The following is a 24,826-nucleotide window of genomic DNA, read 5'->3' as shown; positions in this document are numbered from 1 at the left end:
CCTTCTGCCACAAGATGGATGGTCTTGGAATATCTTAATATAAACCCACAGCAAATGTAGTTCTTACATGCAGATTAACATCAAACAACTAAGTCCTTAGAAGTCCTCTGACTGATGAAATAACCTCTCTTTAAGCCTCCTTGAGTGTTTCCTAACTCATACAAAGCAGGTTACCTTTCTACTGTCACTAGAATTGCAGTCCCAGTCTTCTTAATGTAAAAACACATTTTGATAAGCCAAAAGTGAAAAGTTAGCAACTAGCTACAACAAATATTCATCACTTTGAGCCTGCTTGTGTGTTTTCCAACTCAGAGAGACCAGACTACCTTTCTACTGCCACTAGAATTACAGGCCCATTCTTCTAATATTAAAAGCATATTTTAATTAACCAAAAGTAAAGAAAAAGTATCATAAATAAATAAAATAACTAGATACAAAATGTAATTCTCACTTTAAGCCTTTTTGTGTGTATCCCAAGTCAGACAGACTAGACTATCTTTCTACTGCCACTAGAAATGCAGTCCAAATCTTCTTAATGTAAACACATACTTTAGTTAGCCAAAAGTGAATAGTTACCAGAAACAAATCTAACAAATAGCTATAGGTAAGTAATTATAAAGTGATTCAAAGGCAGGCAAGCCAGCAATGAGGAACAAACACACACACACACATGCACACAAACTTTCAGGCAAGTTCAGAGTACACTAACAGTCTAAGGGGGATCTTTCCAGTTTCTTCTGTCAGTAACCAGTAAGATGAGCATAGATGATAAGACTGGGAGGAATTTCTAGAGCCAAATATACACAGAAGAGGAGACTGGGAGGAGCTTACAAGGCTATATATAAAGTAGGGGTGAGCAGCTCAAACACTAAAATCACAATAGGAATATGATGAGTGGGGAAAAAATCAGAAGAAAAGTATTAAAACTGTGATAAAATGAAAGTTCACTTAGAAATGATGCAAGCATCTAGGAAGAACACAGAAACCACTTGAAAATACTATATTGTAAAGCAGTGCAACTATAAAATGCCTTCAATTAATAGATTTAACTTCAGAAATAGAACAAATAAACAGGAAACATACAAACTGACTTAAATGGTAATATAAGTAAACATACAAAATTATTTAAATAGTAATATAAGTTCTGTATGTTAAATGTAGTTTAAATGTACTTTTCTGAATTCAAAATGTAGTCCAAATGCTTTAAGCTTTCAGTAATCCCAAGACTAAGATGGCAGACTGCTTGTGTAATGTAAAATACTGGGGGTGCAGGATTAATTAAAACAAGCTCTAATTACAACTTGCACAACTGGCTAAACCTGGATTTTTGTTTTAAGTTTGAAAAGTTACTAAAAGACAGAATTAAATGAACAATTTTAATACTCTACTTAAGAGTTCAGAAAAATAATGGATACTGTTTGAAAAGTGACTAAAACAACAAATTAGATGAGCAATTGTGATAATTTACTTAAGAGTTTAGATAGATAACAATGGATACTGTAAAACCCAAATCAGTTTATAGCTGTAGCTTCAGATTCATAAGAGAGAGATTAAAAGGTCAATAAAATGAAAGCCCACTCAAAAACTATTTTAACACCTAGGCAGAGCACATAAACCATTTAAAAACACTCTGCTATAAAGCACTGCGACTTTAAAAGTTCCTTCAATTAATAGCTTTAATGTCTGATATGGAATAAATACAACAGGAAACACACAAAACTGATTTAAATGGTAAGATGAATGTGATGTTTTAAATGTCATTTACATGTACTTCTCTAGATGGAATATGTATCTCAGTACTTTGTTTTCAAACTTCCAAGCTTCCAGCTGTCCCGTGACTCCCATTATATCTTGGCTTTGTCCAGAATTCTTGTACTGTGAGGTTTAGGTATGTTGGTAGCTTGTAGATTCTTTATGTTTTAATGTTGCATTTTCTGCCACAAAATTGTGGTGTACCATTGTGTACCATTTTGAAGCAGCAGTCTTATATGCATTAACTTTATCTTTGCATGATTAAATTAGCCACCTGCTCAGTTATAAAAGAAGTGATGATTTATTTTTTTCCTGTTATTTTTTGTTTTGTATGCTTATCTTGGTAGATTAAGAAATATTTTTATTTGCTGGTAAAAAAAGACATTTAAAAATGTGAAAAGCAGATGGCAGTAGAAAACAGTAGATAAATAAATGTTCCTGGTAACTACGAATATGTTTCATGCTGTGCTATAGGCAGCAGATGGGATTGCTTTCTTTGCTCCATTTCTCTTTTTGACAGTGTTCTGTTTCATGAGAAGTGAACCTTGGCCTGAGACCTTTCCACCAGAATTGTACGGTGACATAGACTTACTGTCAGGCATTTTGCAGCCAGACTCTAAATAATGCATTTTTTATGTTATTTTCCACTTATTTTCTCCATTTCTATCTTGTTTCATACAAAAATAAAAGTTAATTTGTTTGGGAACAGTTCATTGTCAGTGGAAGGGAATTGCATAAAATCTAGTCTTATTTAAATTGTGTTGTTTTCTTCCTTTAGTTATTTCCATTTCCATTGCACTCAAGGTTACTGTTTTACTCTCCTACAACCATATTTTACAAAGTGATCAGGCAGTAACATATGGGACCTGTCTAATTCATGAGGATGTCTGAATGAGGCAGAGCTGATATTTGAGTGGTTGGCAGGTAAACTTGCTTTGTGTTAAAAAAAAAAATATATATGGTATGGTAGTAAAAGAAACAGTGTAATGAGAATCCTCAATTTATTTAACAGGCCTGTCACTGTAAAATGCACTAAGAAATAAAGATAAAAGGAAAAAATGTACTGTGTTTTTAAAGCAAAAGGAAATGTCCTATCTCAGGAGGTTAAAACTCCACTTTCTTATTAGATATGGGAACGGTGGTTTAGATCGACATAAGTTATCATGATCAGGTTTCACCATTGAAGATACAGTAGGATAAGAAGCTGAATGCGTAATGTATCAGTGTTCTTTCCAGTATGGGAATCCTACTTTAATAATTATAGTATTTAAACAGTGTTCTTGGGTTAAGGAACAGAGAATGCCATAACATGTGCACTGGGCATTCCGATAACATATTCCTGATTAAAACAGAATATAAGTGGCTTTTTGTTTCTTTTCTCCTTCACCTTTTTTTTTTGCTGTCAATGTTATGCAGACCTTTATGTTTTTATATCCTTATTTTAAATATGTTTTAGGAGATAAAGTAACCACTTCCCCAGCAACTATTTTAGCACCTTGAAAGTAGCAGTCCTTATAGCTTTTGTTCTTATACTGGACCATTTCATAGTCATTCATTATATGCGCATGTATCAAGCATTATGTCTGTCTTTTCTTAAGCACATGCATCTTCATTTATTTCATGCTAATATTGTACATCATTTTCTGTTATCACCTGGTCATGGTATACAGTATAAATTAATGGTGGGATCAGAATTTAATGTATACTTCAGTGTGCTGCTGCATAAATCCTGGAAGTATCCTAAGAGTTCATGTAAACACTTGGGGTGCAATTTAATTCTGAGTAACCCTGATGTCTTTTTCCCTATTTAACATGACAGTTTTTAATTAGTTGTTTTGACTGACTGCCTTTAACAGCAAATAGACTTTTAACATTGCTAGAATTCACTTTACAGCTTTGAAGCAGAGGATTCAAAATATATTTTAGGTTAACAGTTTTGCTCTGCTTAAATGTTTGAAGCCACATTATCTAGGCATCTGCCTCCTCTTTACCATTTACCTGTTTCTAATGCCAGGAAATATGTAGTGCAAGAAAATAACAACTTTGTTTTAAAGCCCTTATTTTTCGAATAAATACAGTGACAGAAAATGATAACATATCCCACATGATTTTAGATGAATAGTCATTCGGTGAGCATATTAAAGATTTTCTGTAGATGACTATGTATTTATTGTTCAACAAATGGCACTAAATACTGTAGCTGTACTATTGTGAAATGGAATGGGCTAATTCAAGCACACAAAGGGAATTGGCTAGCCTTAAAGTAGCTCAGAAGGGCAGCAAGTCTAGTACTTAGCTATGAACCTATGAGATTTCTGTTCAGTGTGCTGTATGCAATAAACATCTGTGAAACTGACTTCAGCTTGTGTTATTTTGTGTTCCTGTAGGAATACAGAGCAGATGCATTCTTGGATCACGCGTATAAATGTGGTGGCTGCCATGTTCTCTGCTCCATCATTTCCAGCTGCCATTGGTTCTCAGAAGAAGTTCAGTCGTCCCCTTCTCCCAAGCACAACCACCAGGATGTCCCAGGTAATTATTCTATATTCAGAGTTTGCCAGCGCAGTTGCTAGAGGCTGTTTACTGCATAATTTAATAAAAGCATTTCCCCTCAAACTCTGTCTGCTTTTCTTCCTCTGTGGTATAGTAGTAAATGAGGGTACAGTTTTTGAGGGGTTATAAAACTGAAGAGGGTAAAAACACACATTTTTAACTACTACATCAAATGCTGTAATAAACTATTTATTTAGCTTTTTCACAAGCCAGGAACTTTGTTTCAACATGTAACCTTTGTATTGTCTTCTGCTGCTGTTTCAATGTGTAACTTTTGTAGTGCCTTGCATCCCAGTAGTGATGATTTTGAACCTATTATATTAGCAGATGCACTGCTTAATGTAGAGTATTATATTGATAGGTTTCCCTTGCATGTGGAATTTTTCCTGCCATGTATGCATTAAGTGTGGAATGATTTATTTTCTTATTTACGTGTGCAAGAATTCCATCTCTAAATGTGCTACGGTGATTGCAATTCCACTCACCATTATTAAAAATGGTACGGAAATAGAACATCAGGAGGGCAAAGAAATTAGTAAATGTAACAATGCTGTCTGCTACAATGCATTTATTCCTTTGTCTCAGCTTATTCCTGCTGATTAAAACAAGGCCCTTTTATTTCTTAGCACTGTACGTCTGATACATGGTAGCACATTTAAATGTATTTATACATTAATCAAAGCAAATTAAGTAGTCCTATATAAAACATCAGGTAAGAGAGGTACTATTTAGTACATGTTTAAAAACTGGTGGAGGCATATTCAGTGGCATTTAGTTGTTCAGAACAAGTAGATGTAGCTGGACATCTTGGCATTCCTGAGGAATACACTGATAATACAAACAATGGCAGACAGTTGTATACTGGGCTGTGTAATCTGTGTATGTTACCAAAGGATGTACTGCACAAGTAAAGCATCTATAGGGCACTGAGTGTTACAAATGGGAAAATGTGTATAGCGTACTCAGATGTGTGTATGTGTAATTCTTCAGTGCAGCACCCTTTTTCCAAATGTAAGGCACATGTCATATAATTGATCTAATAGGTGACACATTTTCAGAGTAACACACAGGTTGTGGAATGACTCTGAGAAGGATCCCCAGGAGTTGAATGTTGCCTCTTTCTTTGCCCCACCCTCTTCATGCACTTAATAGTCCTCAGCTTCAGATTGGTAAACCTGATGTGAATCTGTGCCCACCCATCCAGTCATCAAGATTAGTTACAGTGCCCTCTAGTGGTAATTCATTCCATAGTTTGGGAATACAATGGAAATAATCTCTCCAGTGAGTCTTGTTTGTTTGTTAGTATAGATTTAGTTCAGTAGTATGGATGTTTCTTAAACCACTGGTTTTGAGAAAAAGTTGGAGGTAAAATAGGATTGGGTCTTTTTTCATCAAAAATAAATATACCTCCAAGCTGGTCAAATGGAATGATGCACTTGAGAGTCTCCATGTTCATATCACCATAGGCAAAATCCCGTACCATTTACATGCAAGATATAGGTACCCTTTTATGACCCAGGTAACCCAAAACAAGTATTTAAATTTACTGGAGACCGTCTCCATCTAACCTAATGAGATATTCATGGATGGCTTTAATCCCCCCACTATTAACTGGGAATTCTATACAACAAAAATGTGCAGGCACATAGATTCATGATCTTTGTAAACAAAAACTCCCTGGACCAGGTTGTCAGTATACCAACCAGTGGTGCAAATGAACTGGATTTGATCCTCTCTAATAAGGGGAAGGGATGCATAGCCCCTAGTGTAATGTCCTCTCTGGTAAGGTCAGACCACAAAATGGTCTCCCTTGAAGTAAAAGTAGAATCTGGAAATCCAGTTAACTCTGTTACATTCGGGAACAACTCTAAGGCTAATTTTCTACTAAGTGATACCTGGCAAAATTTCAACCCCACCTAAAACTTGAGAACACTGCTGCCTATGTGGAACTGTTCACAGAAACTCTACAATAAGCATGTTAATAGCTACAGAGAGACAGTTGTACCCACTAGGAATAAGTACAGAGCTAACTCAAAAAAAAAACAAGATGATATGAATGAAATCATATCAGTAGGCTGTATAATGGAAGGAAGAAAATCATGGCAAAATTAAGAGGTGTAACAAACCATTGACACGCATGGTGGAACCAGCGCACGGTCCAACAAACCATCCAAAAGAGCCAAAAAATGAACCGGCAAAAGGAAGAAAAATGCCTAAATCTTCTTTATTGTGGCAACATCAAAAAATAACAAACTGCAACCTGCAAACCGGTTTCGGCTATATTCCCAGCCTTCCTCAGTGCAAATAGAAAATACCTAATAGTCCTAAAAGTGAAGTTGACTTATTTCGTGGTCAAATTTAACCAGGGGCAAGGAGGATCTCTAATCTTTTACACCACCATGCCCACTTTCCCCATTTCAGTTTCATTGGTAATTTTGTTTTATAGCATCACATCCATTGTTTTCAATCTCACTTAATACTTAGGCTTTGTGACACAACACATCACGCTAAAGGTTCCTTGCATAACAAACCAGCCTTATCATTCACATATTCCTGCTGATAAATTCTAGAGCCTGAAAGACATGATCAAACATATTTGTTGTTGATAATAAAAGGCATCAGTTTCTGAACAGTCAGCTTGATTTTAAAAATGCTCAGTTGCTCACACAGAAACATCATTTGGAACTTCATGTTTTGTAATTATTTTCTGTGCGCTCTTAAAATATTCTAATCATTAATTTTGTCTTTGAAACACAAGAATTATTTATACTATCCCCTAAAAACATCACTTAAGTTTATAGTGGCTCAAAAGTCATATTCATTTAAATTCTAAAACAAGCATCATCTAATACACCTCCTTTTAGTATAATAGTCTCCCATCTTTTAGGTTGGCTTCAGTATACGAAGGTCAAAGACTGAATATATAATCCTAGCAATACAAGGACCTGCACCCCATTATAGAGATTGTCTACAGCTGTTGTTAAGAAAGCCTTCTTTTGTGTGAAGCTTGGGAACACAATTGTGTCTCATTAATCATACATTTTATAACGCACATATTTAACCAATATATAATTACATTTGCTCCTGTAGTTGTCCAATGAAGTTGGAAAGGAAAGCGCTTATGGGATGGATTGTCCTACATCTCCAGCTTCATCACATTTAAGTTTATCAATATTTATCTAAAATTATTTACTTTTGAATTAATTATAAATAATTTGTTGAGTTGCAATTTAGATGTATTGGTTTGGTGTTGATTTATACTTATTTGTGACTGTGTCTATATGATAGCATTGTGCCTAGCAGACTAGTTGATTGTACAGCAGTTTAGATTGTAGACTTTATAGATTGCATGTCTGTTTTGCAGTTATTTGTAGATATTTCAGAATCACTTTTAAGGTGTATTATTTAAGTTAATTATATTAACTTTTTACTCCATTAAATTTTGAAGTGAACTGAGCCTAGTCTACAGCTTTTTTTTTTTTTATGAGTGACTGTTTAAAATAAGAAGTGCATTCTTATGAGCATGTGTGTTTGAATGAATGTGTTATATTTTATGCTTTTACATTTATTTCAGTATCATTTTTAAATTTCACTTCTTAACTTCTGATAATATAGAGTGTGTGTGTGTGTGTCTGTGTGTGTATGTAGTGTGTGTGTGCGAGAGAGAGAGAAAGAGTGTTTATGTGTGGTGACTGGTATATGAAAAAATAGGTGTTAATTGCTAGCCTGCTTTTTAAACACCTGTGAATTGAACAATAAAAGCAAGGTAGCTCATTTAGAGCTTAGAGCTTATTATATATTTTTTCATTGTTCAATAAAATAACATTAAAGTAGAAGTGTTAATTAGTTCCCTGCTGCTTATTAATTGCCTATTTGTCACTTGTATAGAATTTCTTAAGCAGGTTAGGATAGAGAAGCCTAATGCCTCCAGGTAAGCACAGGAAGGCAGCATGGGGTAACACATTTCCCTTTGATTTTAGTGATATCAAAAACTAGCAGGCTTCAATTGTTTCACATGATCTGTTAACTTGCATTCAGGCTTACATTAAACATGGCATCTAAAAGGAGCACATGCATGGGAACTGATTGTTCCACGCTTCAGATGGAGTGAGGCCCAAAATATATCTGTCATTCCTTTCCCCGGCTACCCATACTTCAGATTACATATAATAGTAATTTTAAACATTGTCTCCAAAGATGGTAATTGCCCTTAAAGACATAAATAAAATAACCAGAACTGGATATTAAATAGTTGGCTTAACATGTACAACCCTATATTAAAGCATTCACACCTGTATATATCATATCTCAGAACAGCTATCCACTTGTTTTAAATCAGCTTAATTGCTAGGTATATCCTACTCTTTAACTCAGTCTTGCCTTCCAAAAAGTATGATTCTCATCCTACAACTTCAACGGCTCCTTACATTAATAAATCACCTTACCACCATCAATGCTTTAACTGCTATATTACCAAAACCATGTATCCTACATCAAGGTTTAATGTAAGCCAGGTCATGCCTACTAAATCTGGTGGACTTCTTCAAGAAGGTCACTAGAGACATGGACAAGGGCAGAACTGTGTATACTTCCTATCTCAACCTGGCAAAGACATTTGACATAATAGCATACTCTGATATTATAGGTAAACACACAAATTTAGGCATAAATCTCTGTGTCACCCAATGGATAGCTAAATGATTCATGTATAGGACACATGAAACTAGAGTGGGGGAATCCACTCTCCACCAAGATGTCTGTTACTAGTGGTATCCCACAGGGCTTGGTACTGGGACCTCCCCTGTTTGGAATATACTTCTCTGAAGTCAAGACAAATGTAGCAGGCCTTTGGCTGACCAGATTTGCTGATGACTTTGTGCAGTCATTAAATCTCTCAAAGGTGTAGACCTCATCCAGGAGGGCCTGACACAGTCAAATAACTGCTGCCAGACCCATGGCCTAAAATGCAATGCAAAAAAGCGCACTTATAAGTTCACAGGGTCATAGATAAGTACTGGTCTAGCTGCCCTTGTGGTCAATTTTAAACCTAGCCAGTTTTCTTTTTCTGCTTGAAATAACCTATCACATTTGATTATAGATTGGCCTTTCTATCCCATATTCAATAATTATATATTATCCCTAATGAGAATAACTTGGATCATACCACAGATAATTTGAGGGGGACCCATACATGCGATAAAGCATTTAGGAGCTGCTGTATCCATCAATAGTACAGAGGGCAGTCGTGGGGTAATTTTTTTGTTTTCCATCCATAGATCTTAGTTGCACTTTAATATAGTCAGGGATGAACTTTGTTTTATATGGATAGTGAGTCTGTTCCACCGCAATGGTATCCTGTGTGAGATATACCTGTCCCTCCAAACCATTCTGTTGATGTTGCAGAAGAGGTTTAGATCCCTATACTGAGTATTTATGATGTTATTTGACATGCAGATGTGTTGTAAATTCAACAGCAATGGGTCGGAGGATGCCTTGTATGCCAAACACAGGTCACCTCTTAGCAATCTGTAGGATAACGAGGAGAGTCACAAGGCATGTGAGTTGGTCCATGTAGGACATGTTGATTAGGCCTGTAATATTTTAGTAAGGTATCTCTGTGGGCATTCCAGTTGTTGGATGTGTCCCGACAGATGCATGTAAAAAGGGGGCATTGTATTTAATGATTTACCTAATGAGGGCTGAGTAAAGGGGGACAATGACATTCCTAGTTCTAGACGCAATCCCTTTGTGTATAAGGTGTGCAATATCGAAGGTCTTTCTTATAACAACAAACCTTTGACATGTACCTGACCCACACATTTACAACTGATGAAGCAGCCACAGGGATTCCTCTTCAAAAGACTACAGAGTGTAAATAATATGCCCTTTGCACACTCCCTCAAATCCCTGTCCCTGTAGTCTGTATCCTACAAACTACTGAGGAAGCAACCTATGCTTAACCTACAACGCAGTCTTCAATGCAGTCCTGATGGATCTGCTACACCTTCACAAACGAAAAGGCACTAGAATTACCAATCTAAGGATCTAAACCTCATCTGTGGCATAAACAAAGCATATTGGAAGGACAGGAATTTGTCTCAGAGATTACCCCTTCTCTGGAATAGACTCCCCATCCATGTAAAACAGAGCTCCTCCCTAAGCCTGTTCAAACACAATTTGAACAAATGGATGGGAAATCACAAATTCACACTGGTTTGTCATCTGTGACCCTTATGGATAGAGCCAGTTGTAGATGCCCTGAGGCACAGGCATATACCAAAACCATTATAGTCCTTGGGCATTGATAATTAGGAAAAGTGGGGCATGAATGGCTAGGTTTAATATGACTCTAGGTTTATTAGTCTAGTAACCTCCTATGATCATATACATGGGCTACTCATTTTACCCATCCACTTTTCACTTACTAAAAAGCATCACAAATAGAGATTAAGAACACATCCTGACAGCAGTTTTCATCAAACTGCAGCATGATCCAATTATATTATGTCACTGTTGAAAACTACCTAAAACATTAAAGTGACTTCCTACTGTTCCTTGCTCCTACTCCACCGCCTCAGTTCTAGAAGATAAAGATTTGTTGCATACACTGTGCTGTGCATGGCTTTCATTAGAAAGGCACCCCCCACACACCTAACTGAAAATGTCTGAGTTATCACTGCACGGTTTGTACTTGCTTTTTGACCTACAACATTCTATAGAAACATAAAACGTACCCTATTGGCTGACCTAAACCAGCAAGAGTGATTTCTAGTATTGGCTTAGTATAAATGGAATGATACGCTAACTACATTTGTAATTGTGATTGTACCTGTCCAGGATGCATGCATCTTTCCCGTATCATTCCTCTCACTTTGTGAGTCCTGAAATCAGACTGTTGGTAAAACATGAGAACAAAGCCTAGTTCACTTGCAAGAAGTCTTCTTAAAGATTGCGAATACCTGCTCAAGTCAGCCAGTACCACCACCCTCCATGTGAAGTAAGTCACCTATTTCAGAAACCTACAAAAAGTTCTGGAAAGTGATCAACTATATATCAGCAGACCCACCAACACTAGAATCTCACTCTCTCTACTGGAAAAAGATTTAGTGTGAAGATTCCACTTGCTTAGGAAACTCGTCCACTAAATTACTAGCCGATCATTTTGAGTGGCCGGCGCTCAGAATAACCTCCTAGCGTTTTCCCCTTCAGCTCACGCTCTCCAGCCTCCTCTGACTCATGTTTTCTATCACCATTCAGGAGATTAGCAGACTCCTTACAAGTAACCTCCCTTATGACTAATCTGACATTGATAGTCTTCAACTTAACGTCATTAAAGTCTACAATTCCAGTTTTCACATCCTCACTTATTTCATACATTGTTCTCTGTCATTTAACCTTATATCAAACATCTAAAAAAACCTCTCATTACCCTAATCTCTGAGTCACCCACTGGCTTTACATTGTTTAACCCCTGCCCCATCACCATATTTCACATCAAACCCTTGAAAGTCTATACATATTACTTTAAAATGATTGTACCCATTCCCAAAGTCATGTTGGTTACTGGATAAGAAGTCATATTTGGTGACTTCTAATTACATATAAAAACATTGTAGAATTTTATAAGTGAATGGAGAATTGAAATATGTTAGAAATTTGATGGTATTTTGTGGTGTTTTAATTTTGGGAGTGGTATCATAGAGATATGCTCTAACTCTAGTAAAGATTAGGTTGCATATGAGCGTAAGGGGCATTGGTATGCATGTCCTAACCATGTTTTATGAATGTGGGTGCAGCCAATGTGGGCCAGGACATTTTAATGTACAATCACTACCAGGCCTTCACAGAAGCCTTTTCTCTACCAGCTGCTTAAAGGACCACTTGCATTATGGCAACCCTAATCTAAATATTGTTATCTAGAACTACCACCCATCTCCCAAATCTACTTTACCAGCTCCACATCCCTACTTAGACCACTCCACTCCAGCTGTCAAAACCAAAAGACATTCAAATACCCACTTTCTCCCTTAATATAAGTTGTAGAACCTTCTCATTCATTGCCCCATGATAGACAGGCACTACAGACTTTAACTCCTGTACCAGTGCCATCAATATTTACATAGCAGAGCAGACCACATGTTTTTTTTATCCCACCATTGGTACCAAATAATATACAAAAGGCAATATTATTTTCAAGCAATCTGCACTACTGCCTTAGATGATAAGCCCCACTTCAGCCTAATGTGTTCTACACTGTACAGCTACAGTTCAGAGTTATAAGCACTAGTTGCTCAGGATTTCCTCACCTCAGGCTAGACCACTGCCATCCAGTGAAATCTTACAAACAGTAATTTAAACTTGACCTTAAATTATTACTTTGCACATAATCATGATATTTTTAAAAATGAGAGGAACATTGTGAATCTTGAGCACCAATATCATCTGTTTTTTTTTTAATTTACAGTAGTGCTAATATAAATTAGTCAAAACAAATAAAACAAGTACACACCTTACAGTTTGCAGTACACTTAATAATGCCAATATTTAAGTATTCAAATGGCAGCAAATAATTCTGAGAAGTCATCCTTCATAAGGTGGACATCACAGACTGAAGGTTCTAGTACATGTATAAAGCCTTGAGGTAGTAAGTAAAGCCTCAGCCACAATCATTCAAATTTAATAAATAAAATGTTTTACCTTAAAGAATTCATTACATTATTTATTTTTCAAATATGCAAAAAGTGCAGAATTTGCACAAGGAAATGGAAGTAAAACATTCAGACAGATCATGTTCACAAAAAGGTTTAACAACTGAAGTTTAAATTATCTACTTCTAGCTAAAAGATGTACCATGCTTGTGACTTTTGAGGGTGTACTAACAATGTATACTGCTGCCTTGGTTATTAGGTAATAGAATGTCAGAGTCCTTTCAAGCAGTATAATACTACCTGGAGCTCTGTTTTCAAGATTGGGTCGAGCAGGTAGCTTGGAATAATTCCCTGAACTGATACTGTCTGTTTACGAGTCCCCAGATGGAATGTCCTGTGGCTTTAGTTTGAATTTTGAAGGATGTTTTCCTGTTTCCATAATTACTTACTTCAGTGGGGGGGGGGGGCGCAACAAGCTTATGTCCAAATAATTCATGATCATCATGTCACCTAGCCAGAATCTTCAACCTCCAGAATTTATAGTAGTGCACGCATAAATGGAGCCGGGATTAAGTTCATGTTTGAACTGTAGTACATTTTCATAGTGGCAAATGGAGTTGTATAACGTGTTACACATTTTTATTCATATATTTTATTGGAAAGGCAAGGGCAAATGCAGTACAATTTTACCTATTAAACAGTTATTTGCATGCAGTTTTTAATTTGGCATAGCTCTAATATAACTAGTTAACTTTTCCTGCATTTGTCTTTTGAAATAAAATAAACTGTTTCCATGTTATTGCAGCTTTCCTCACAGCCCCCACTGCCTGCAATGCCATCACTCACTCATGAAATCTGTACCCTCCTCCTTTTCCTTTCCTTGAAGCATTGCTTTGCTTCCCGAGATTAGCTGCATAACTACACCCTTTAATGTCAAATGATTGATTTTACGATAATCACAGTCTGCTTAGTTTACTGCCAGCTCCCCAGTGTGTAGCTCTTGTAACTTCAGATCATTGACAGTAACACTTTTTGAACAGAATTAGTCAAGTAAAAGAAAAAAATAAATTTGTCAATGGAGCAATATTCCTGTAACAGGAAAATAGATAGCAAATGGTACTGAATCAGATCCCTATTAGACAGTGGTAATGTGGATCAGATTTCTTAATTTCCTTCTCAACAGATTCATGCAGTACTGGACAGGATTCAGTCTGATGTGTTTTGTGATCTTATACCATTTGAAATACCTGCAGCAAAACCAAACCAGCCCAAGAAATTAACAGTGTAAAAAGTTAACTTTGTATATTCTACACACACACACACACACACACACACACACACACACACACACACACACACACATCTACTCACTTTAGTTGAGTAGCCCATACATCAATTTCACAAACATTGACAGCAAACCGAACATCAACATGTTACTAAACATGCACTGAGAATGACCTTTAGTGCATGCAATTTTCAAAAAATAAAAAGAAGAAAAAAAAAAAAAACATTGTTTTTTGCAGGGGGGAGGGTCAAACCCTCCACACCCACTGATAATTACATAACTCCGAGATCACACATTCCCAGGAGAAAGTGAATATTACCCTAACAAGGGACTGACAGTCTTGCGCACCTGTTGACCATTTGCATGAATCGAACAAACGCTGTTGATTAAGCAGATGTTAGCAAAACAAACATTTAGACCAAATACAGGTTCCCCATATATACAGAGACAGAGAGATGTATGTATGTCTTACAGTAGAATTATGTCTTTTCCAGGATTCATTTCTCTGCCTTGTACTCAGACTGTTTGGATAGGATACATCTCCCCTATGACTCTAAAGTGGATACCTAAGAATGAATGAATGAAAGACCTGTTATTGGCCTACTTATATTCCTGTTTGGGCAGATATTTAGCCCCCCTGTAAGTTTATGCTACAACATTCCTAACTATTCAGATTAAGTTCTGGTTATGTGTGGCCTAATGGTTAAGGTGTTTGCCTTACAAACACAAGGTGCAGGGTTTGAGTCTCACAAAGGATAATTGGCTAGGCTTAAAATGGCTCGCAAGGGCAGCTAGCTTAGTACTAACCTATGAAGTTATGTCCCCTATGAAGCTCTACTAGCATTTTTCAAGAAATATTATTTTCATATCCCTGTTCCATGTAGCAAGCAAAACTCTTTCAAAGAAACACTTAATTTTATCTAACAGCTGCACTTTTCCCCCATCATACCTTATGGAAAACAGCAGTCTTATTCTATCGTTCTAATACATGGTATCTGCAGTAAAAAGTATTTTTTCTAGTTGCATTTTTTATTATTTCCATTCTCAACACAGATTGGACACCAGCATCTCCAGTCATGACCACATGGTGGCACTGTAAGGTTATATTGTTAAATGCACATACAGATTATTCGATATGTATCTCATATCCTGCAAAACGTAACGTCAAATGAAGTACAACAAAAACATAGGTGTTGTCTGCTCCATCGATCTTTAATATTAATAAGCAAAAGTGTATCAATTTTTATTCTAAGAACTGTTTGCATTAATTGCATTCAGTCTTTTGCTTCCTCAGCTTTTATGCCCCATTTGATATCCTCTCCATTTCCCCGAAGTGTAGTTGTCCTGTGTGTATTTATTTTTTGTTATGACCTGACAATTTTTTTTCTGATACCAGAGCTACTGCATATCTGTTACCAAATTAAAAACCTTGTCACTTCTATTTTTTCCTGGAATTACTGATAACATTGTTATCATACACTGTTTTACCTAAAGCTCCTTCATCTGTATTTTCCATCCTTCATTGTGTGTTTGCTATTTTACCACAGTTATGTCAGCCTTTTTTATTAGTACAAATTAGAAAGTTTGTTCAAAGGTCTGGGTAGTCATTGTACTATATATCTGCATGTTATTTTAGCGTTGTTGATCATAATATTTAGTAAGAGAGAACAGACCTCTGAACTATCCCTATTTTGGAGGAGCAGTGCTATTTTTAGGCCTTATTTAGGATGTCCCTGTTTTTGTTGGCATGTTCCTATATTCTTGCTTGATTTACCCCTTCACACAATTTTCTGAACCCCCTCATCACATGATTTTTGAAGCTGTCTACTACACAGAAAACCATACTACATGACCAGTATAATAGCAGCAACAATAATTTAAAGAAAGAAGACACACATCTTACAACTCCCTTTTATTTAGCAAAAATAAATGACACTGAATGGTAGACTTTTGCTATACATTTTATTAAAGACTACAGATTTTACACTGTCTCTTTGTTAATGTGCTTATATTTTTCCATCATTTTGTCATTCTGTTTTTTAAAATATATGTTTCTAACTATATCCTACATTCCTACTTGAAACATTGAGTTATGTGCCATTTGGTATTCTGTGTTATGCTAATTAGCTGCCCAGGTATTTAGCTGGATGTTCCTATCTTTCAAGGGCCTTTGCTCCCATTTTCAACGTCTATAGGTTGAGAGGTATGGAGTGGACCTGTCCTAGTATTTGCACTGCATATTATATGTTCCAGACAAGATCAGATCATGCAGTGGCTACAAGGTCAAACAATAACTGACCGTCCATGACTTTATATCATTTAGAGTATTATTTGATGTACTTGCTTTGTAATTCACAAATTTTGAACATGCTTTGTTAAAAGATGCTTGCTAACTATACTGTGTGATATAATTATTTTATATCACCATTGTGTTATTACACCCAGGTTATGGCTGGGTTCAGGACCGGCCAACCTATCCATTTAAAAAGTCTTTAAATAAAGAAATGAAATGCACTAAATACATTTAAAAATGTGTGAAAATGTTACAGTTCATCTCAGCCTGTTTGCATTGGTTTTGTTTTGTAGCCTGTGAATGTATTTCATTAGGAATCTTTATATTTTTTTCTGAATTATGTATTTGGTTCTGAATCACTAAAGGCAGTTGTATATTTAGAGAGAGTGGATTAATGAGTATCCACCATCAGGATAATGACAAGGCTGAAAAATGCCATGGTACCTGAAGTTATGCTATACTGGACCAAACAGATCACAAAGGGGACAACTCTGCTGAACTGCTTTTGTTCCTCTTAAGGTAACATCTTGTAAAAGGGCATCGGCCTTTCTCAAGGCAGACTGAGCACAATCCCTTGATCCATGTTGAAAATATGTGGCTTCAAGGGTTCAGATAACCCATGTCTCCTCAGACATCTTAACCAAAACCCAACCAGTCTTTTGAGGGCTAGAGAGAAGAGCTCAAGACCAAGATGGGGTGGGGGGTGAACTCTTGCTTCTTGTCCACATTTGAGACATTAATTCTCAGATCTTCCAAATCTCACAGCACCTGGAAGATAAAGGAATACCATAACTCCCACTACTTGCAGGCATGAGATCATGTATTGAAATAGTTTGGCTAGACTGGCAAAATACTTTGAGGAATCATGGGCCAGTGCAGGAATTTACTCTATCCAAAGGTAGTATGGTTGGGAGAAAATGCTTGGTCAAGTCCTGATGTAAGTTTTAATCCAAACCTCATCATTTTCACTCCTGCACAAATGACTGAAGCTCCTACAAAACATTAAATATCCAGTTTTATTTGATACATTGACACATGAGTCCCAACAAGAGGTAAGCAGGTAGACTTTCTTTGAATGGGACCTGCTGTCTTGTGGAGGCCTCAAGACCAGTACCTGGAGAAGAGTCTCTGGTTCCCCAAGAACAACTAATCTGTGACCACATGAGTCCAGTCTTCAGGATGCGGCTTTTTACACCAGAGATTCATCTGATTATCAGAGCAGACGATAATGCAAGACACTCAGGATGCACTTGCCCAGGTCAAGGCCAATAGTGTGCCTTCGCCGGTTATAAACTCAATGACTGAGGCTGAGACTGGTTAAAGTATAAGCATCAATAGTCAAGAACAAGCTTATAACAGGCAAGGTGGAGGTCTAGTCATGTAGAGGTTCAGGTCTGGACCTTGCTTCTTGAGAGATTACTTCTGTGGCAGTGCTCTAAGGTATTTTTGGTGCTGCAAGAAGGACCTCCAGCTCTGAACTCCATGAGAAAAGCTAATATGTTTTATGAAATGGTCCAATAGTTTTTCACTTTGTAGACATCAGGTTGCCAAGTTGAATGTGCAGCATTTGCAGCAGTTGCCAGCATCATTGCCCTCCTTGGGATAGTACAGGCTATGCCACTGTGGCAACATATATGGTTATTGATATACTTGGGCATACAAATGCAGAACTTTGACATTGATAACGAAGACTGAGATCCAAACTGAGGAAGTAACAGCACTGGAACTGCAGGCTGCTGGGATGTACGCACTTATGTATCCAGTGTGCCACATCTCAGAGAGCAACACAACAGGTACAATGACATCCATGAGTATACAATTTTACAAGTAACAAATTCTGACAGGAGAAAAAATGTAAAACCAAGGAGCCATCAAAGTATGTTCTTAATGTTAAGTCTGTCTAGCATGAACTCCTTCTCTGTACTTAATTATGATTATACTGCCATGAAAAATACTTTCACCAGAATCATAAAACATGTTAACAAAAAGTGTAACACACTTTAGGTATTTGTTCATACAAGAATCCTGTGTTTGTGAATGTAGTCTTTTGCAAGTAGTTACAGCCTCCATCTGTACATCTAAACAAGTATTTGTCCCTCCCCGTTTCTGCACTTTCAGCCTCAGCAACACAACAGATGACATCACTGTTCTTTCTCCTTTATTGATCTGCCTGATAAAATATTGCAGATGATTTAATGCCTTTCAGTAGTGGAATTGTGACAGCTACTCACTTCACCTTTCACCTTTACCTCCTTAATTCTCTTTCTCTGTCACTCAGCATTATTGTTCACCTAGTTTCCTGTGGCAGATCCATTTCACACCTCAGAATTTTTTTCTGGTACCATTGTGCCTTTCAGCAGCACAGAGCTTCTGTAATAAAATATCTGTCTCGAAGTTGCAGCTCCTATCCTCCTGTCATTAAGTAGTGCTTTTCATATTGTCCCTGTGAATGCATGTGTTTTTACATGTACTCAGCCCAGCTCTCAACCTCCTACTCTTAAAATGAGGACAAGGCTAAAAAATATCAAGAATGAAGGCCTCAAATCGTTAACACTTTTTAAATATTCCTGTTGTTAACTTGGAAGGCTGACATAAGAAGAGAATATAAATGAACATGCATTTTCTGAAATAAATGATGTCATAATTACAGACATATTTTATCAAATGTAATTTACCTCCTTTTCCCAAATGTTACCAGTTTTACCAGGAACAGAGAAACATTTTAAGCCAAAATCTTGGACAGCTGAGAGGCATGGTACTCGGGTTTTCTCCCACCTCCCAAAAGTATGCTGGCTGATTGTCTAAACTAATTTGTCCATTATATATTTATTTTCTGGTGAATGCTTTGTCCTTGCTTTATTCTGACAGCTGTACCCATTGCCCCAAGTCCAATGCCTGATCTGCAGGTCCTCCTTTGCCCAGACTATTATTGAATCTCACCAGGGCCAATGTGGATCTGAAGAGTGTCCTAGGAGGGTTGTGCTGTCTTACATCTGCTTGAGGGGGGGGGGGGGGGTTCTTTAAGACCTAATCTTTGTTTCCCTTCCCTCCTTTGGTTATGTGGCTTGTATTCAGAATTGTTCAAAGATTCAGAGTACCAATGATTATTGCTGGTCCGTGCTTTGTAATTCTTTCCAGTTTCACATAATGGGGCTACCTATGCATCTGGAATAAATGTTTTTGCACCAAATATTTATTTCAGATGCATATATAACCAATTTACTTGAAACTAAGAATAATTACAAATACTTTCTCACCTTTAATAGACCTATGCAATAGTGCTAGCAGATTCTGAATACCCTTTACTATGTTTACATAAGGTCCTACTAAATACTAGGAAGCCAAAAATGAAACAAGGAATCAGATAATTAGCATACATCTCCAGAATGTTGCCTTCTATCTGAAACTTCTGAGCATCTTCACAGAAGTCATCATTTGCTGATGTGTTGGTGTGTATACCATTCTTTTGACATTCGATTAATCTGATGGATACGTATTAAATGATGGTAATTTGCTTAACAGAGTAGTGCTATGTTCTGATAATTTGCTCTGTATTACTCTATAATGTATCCCTGAGGTTCCCTATCACTACCCCTCCTGTTATACCTATTTTGACCTTACTTTCATAAGCATAACTGCCTTATGACTATTCTTAGAATAGCCCATCTTCTCTTACTTTGACTCACTGTGTTCCTTCCTCCATCTCTAGAAATAAGCTAGCTTCCCTTGGATTAACTTTATTAAATAAACACTGGAAGATATTCTATGCTGGGTCTCCTGAAAATCCCTCATGAAACCATAATGCTGGGTAATGTTAATATAAATTGTCAAACCATGCAATATGAAAATTATACCAATAATATACATCTGTACAAGTTCAACCAACTTATAACCACACCAAGATATAAGAATGTCACAGCTAGGCAATCAGCCTTTGATTGTATCCTAACATCCTAGCCAAATAAAATATTATTGCATGGAACTCTGTCAGGCAGCCTAAGTGATCACTTATCAATCTATACCACAGGATCTAGTGAAATGAAAAAAAAAAAATGATTTCTGCACCTTTTTGTAACTATTGATGTCCCACAAGGATCTGTTGTAGGCCCCATACTTTTCAACATGTTCATCAATGACCTCTCCACTGCTACAGTAACGCTACCCAGTTTGATACGCTGATGAGTCAACCCTAATCTGCTCCGTCAAGACTGTCTAAACTCCAGGATCTTACACAACAATCTTTTATTGATAGAAACATGGCAAAATAATTCACAACTGCTTCTAAAGCCTAAAAAAATAAACTACTACTCTTTACCTCAAAACACATTTCTACCAAAACAAATATAATGTCGGTCCAATGAGTTTTAAGTGAAGTAGACCCACATATATATATATATATATATATATATATATATATATATATATATATATATTTTTTTTTCTTCTCTCTCTCGCTGTCTCTCCACCTCTTTTTATTCTAGAAAATCTGTACTACAGGCAACTTTCCATTTCAACAAGGGATCAAGATTGATGGCTAGATTAGGCAATAATTGTATAAATCGAATATCTTGACTGTAGCAGATCTGAATTATTTGACTACAGTATATGACAGGTTGTCAGAGTTCCTTTATGGGCTGATACAGGTGACAATGAAAAAAAACAACCTGATAGTGATGAGAAGACAAAAATAGAAGAACTTCATGCTACAGCTGACTGGGATTCACACTCTTATGAGTACATATGATGCTTTGGGCATCTCATCTGAGTCCTGTTTTAAGGAAACGTGTAGTTTTGACATGAAGCATGCCATAAGGATGTTAAATGACAACTATTACATGCACAAGTTACACAAGACGTTTTGCTGTCATCCTTCAAAGGTAACTTCCTCCTGCATTTCCTTCATACCAATATAGATGATACCGCAGTTCTGTAGTACATCATCAAGCAAGGGAGAAACAGAACTTATCGATCTTGTAAAGAATCTGGCAGTGGGCCATTTATCATAATCTGCAGTTCTCAGATTTGTAGCTTTTGGGCTTGCATTACAAGCTAGCAGATTCCATCAGTGGCCAATAACTCATGCTTGGAAACTGGATCTACAAACTAGTCAATACATTGTTTAAATGCAGGTCATGCTAGAAACTGACTTGTTTTCTTCAAACTCACTAATCAATTTGGAAAATAGCTGCTCTTTTATTCCCATGACTCAGAGCTCAACATTATTTCTCTCTATTACAAAGTTCAGAAAGTGCTACTGAAAGTGAAACACACAAAATGTAATTCATAGGTTCATAGGTTCATACTAGGCTATCTGCCCTAGGGCATTTATAAGCCTAGCCAGAGTGTGTTTGGCTTTCGCCACCCATTTTAAATTAATTCTGCTATGCCCTTTTTCCAGGTTAGTATACCGTGCCTCTGTCTAACAGCGACACAGAAGTGATACCCGGAGTAAACCTACGATCCTCCATCCACTCCTCAAGATTCCTCTTGAAGAGAGTCAATGAGGGACTCTGCCTAACCTGGACTGGGATTTTATTCCAGAGTGAAGGGAGCCCCTAGGTTATGAATCTGTCCCTCCAGCATGTCCTATTTATTTCAGTGCTGAGGTTCAAGTCCCTCGAGCGCGTAGCTCGATGGGATTTGGATTTTCTGAGGTGCAGCATGTCCATTAATTCCGGGTTGGACATGGCTTTATACATCAGGCACAGATCGCCTCTGAGCAGGCGGTATGCCACTGAGTAGAGCTGGAGTTTCTTTAACCGGGCAGCATATGGCATCTGTTTGAGCCTTTGATCCTCTTGGTGAGGTACTTTTGGGGTCTTTCCAGTTGCTGCAGGTGTCTGGTAAGGTACATCCCAAAAGGGGCATTGTACTCAATTATGGGCCTGATGAGGGATGAGTAAAGAGGCACAATGACCTCCCCTGATCTAGATGTGAATCCCTTCATGATTAGGTGGGCTATATAAAATGTTTTTCTAACCACTTTGGCCACGTGGTTGTCAAAATTGCTATCAACTTGGGTCCCCAGGTCCCTAATTACTAATTCTGTACTTAATGGATTACCACCTATGTGGTAATTTGTGGGCACTTTGTTTTTGCCAAAGGGGATGACTATACACTTTTTGGCGTTTAGCTTGAGGCCATGGCTCTGGCACCAGTTGTCTGTTTCTATGAGGCCCTTTTGGAGGATTCTCTTTAGCTTTTTCTTGAATATGACATCCATTGGACTCTGGATAAAACTGGTTACTCTTCCAATAGCAAATTACTATAACTGTATCTCAAAGCACTAAATCTTTCAGTTTAGAAGAAGGAATTTTAATTTCTAATGATGTAACCTTTTCCAACATAATCTTAAATATTCTGTGTAAGCCAGAAAGCCTACTACAAGAAAATCTCAACTTATGAAAGAGTGGGAGGTTTGTCTTTTGGACTGATGCAAATGTCCTGGGCACATTGAACTGTCAGTCTGCATGAATCAAATAGCATATTGTCACATGAAACTATGTGCTGGTGCAGTTCTTTCCTTGTATACCATCCTTCTGACAGATAGCAGTAACCTGCTATCATACTAATTACAATGGTATCCTGCCCTTAACAGTTCATAGTTAGTACTAGGCTAGTGTCCTTGTGGGCCATTTTAAGCCCAGCCAATTTCTCTTTCAAAGATGAGAATCAGACCCTTTATATTGTGCCTGTGAGGTAAACATATTAACTATTATACCAAATACCAACCAAGAGTTCCTAAAAGGCATATCCCCCAAAAGCTACCTCCACCTCAGTTTGAACCAGAGAACACAATGTGCACTAAATATCTTATCTTGGCCTGCCTTCTTATTGCTGTAATCTGAAGGAGGAGGATTTCACAGTTAAAAGTTGTGGTGAGCAAGCAACCATACACACAATTTCACAATGAAATGGTTCTCTTTAGATGACTTGCACCTTACACCCCAAATGGTTTCAACACTCTTTCTCAACCACTACATTCAGTTCCATGATTTTTACACAAATGACCAAAATGAATGGAGACTCTTTTACATATGTTAGATTGCACATTCACAAATAAGACAATATACCAGTACTTAAGTCTTCAGGAAAATGGATCACTTCTGTCTTATTTATGAAAATAGAAACGTACCTGTCTTGTAACTACACAAATCATGTTAGAGTGTTTGGCCCACTGCATATCTTTTTTTTTACATGACAATTGTTCATAAAATAATGTGAGGGTACATTCAACAAGGCAACAACAACTTCATTAGCTTACGTTAGAAATGGTTCTGTACAAGATATTGCATAGGCTGCCACATATACTGCAGTTTACACCTTCACTAATCACTGGAAGTTGGAAACACAGTCTAAAAGCAGGACAGATTCTGGCATAGCTGTGGTACAGGGGAACACATGACTGTCCACCTCTTGGGGTAAGCAAGTCTTGCTTTGGACTGTACCAAAATGTTATGATTAAGAGCTAACAAGGACAATCCATTAAAAGAATACTGCAGTTATGTAGAGTATTTAATGCAGGAAAAACCAAGAACTCAAAATTGAGCTATTAATCCAAATCCACCAAATCAGAAAGACCAACACAACCAAGTAATCAGGAATCATAAGGCATATAAGAAACTTTAATATTGCAAGTGTTAACCACTTTAATGTACAAGAAAAGCTTCCTCAGGCAATGACAACCAAAGAATAAATTCAATGTTTATATAGACATAATAAGTCACATGGCAAAAACATTTAATAATACATTTTAATAATATAGTTAAAAAACAAATGTCTAGGATAAAATTAAAAAAACAAACAAAATCATCATGGTTACAAGAAAAACTTTAAAATAAAAACATTCGCTGCCTAGCAGCTGCTTCTTCAGACTCGAGTAACAGTAGCATTCTTCTCTGTATTTAAAAGCGGTCAATTAGTCAAATTAATTAATTAAGAATGCCACCCTCTTAAAGACACACAAACCAATACAATGCTAACACACTATCAGCACTTAGTAAAAATGTTACAAAGGAAATACAGCAGCTTAAAACCACACATCTCAAAACTTTTTCATACATAAAAAAAAATAAAATATATATATATATAAATATATAAAAAAATCAATGGGGGAGTGCATGTGCATGCAACAATGGTTTAATAGAAACCATGCTGCTGTATTTCCTCTGTAAAGTTTTTACTAAGTGCTGATAGTGTGTTAGCATCATATTGCTTTGAGTGTCTTTAAGAGGATGGAGTTCTTAATTAATTTGACTAATTGACTGCTTTTAAACAGGGAGAAGAATGCGACTG

At 36.9% G+C, this 24,826-nt stretch overlaps 1 protein-coding gene across 1 annotated transcript in view; it reads left to right on the top strand.

Moving 5' to 3' along the window:
• PSD (pleckstrin and Sec7 domain containing) overlaps positions 1 to 24,826 on the top strand; it is a 1,472,276-nt gene that overhangs the window by 1,409,477 nt on the left and 37,973 nt on the right. The window contains exon 14 of the mRNA XM_044056531.1: positions 4,140 to 4,284. Coding sequence (XP_043912466.1) covers positions 4,140 to 4,284 — 145 coding nt within the window. The remainder of the gene's footprint in view (positions 1 to 4,139; positions 4,285 to 24,826) is intronic.

The sequence above is a fragment of the Protopterus annectens genome, chromosome 14.part0 (assembly GCF_019279795.1).
Source record: "Protopterus annectens isolate FY-2018-M chromosome 14.part0, PAN1.0, whole genome shotgun sequence".
NCBI classification, from domain to species: Eukaryota; Metazoa; Chordata; order Ceratodontiformes; family Protopteridae; genus Protopterus; species Protopterus annectens.
This window is presented reverse-complemented; position numbering and strand designations above follow the sequence as displayed.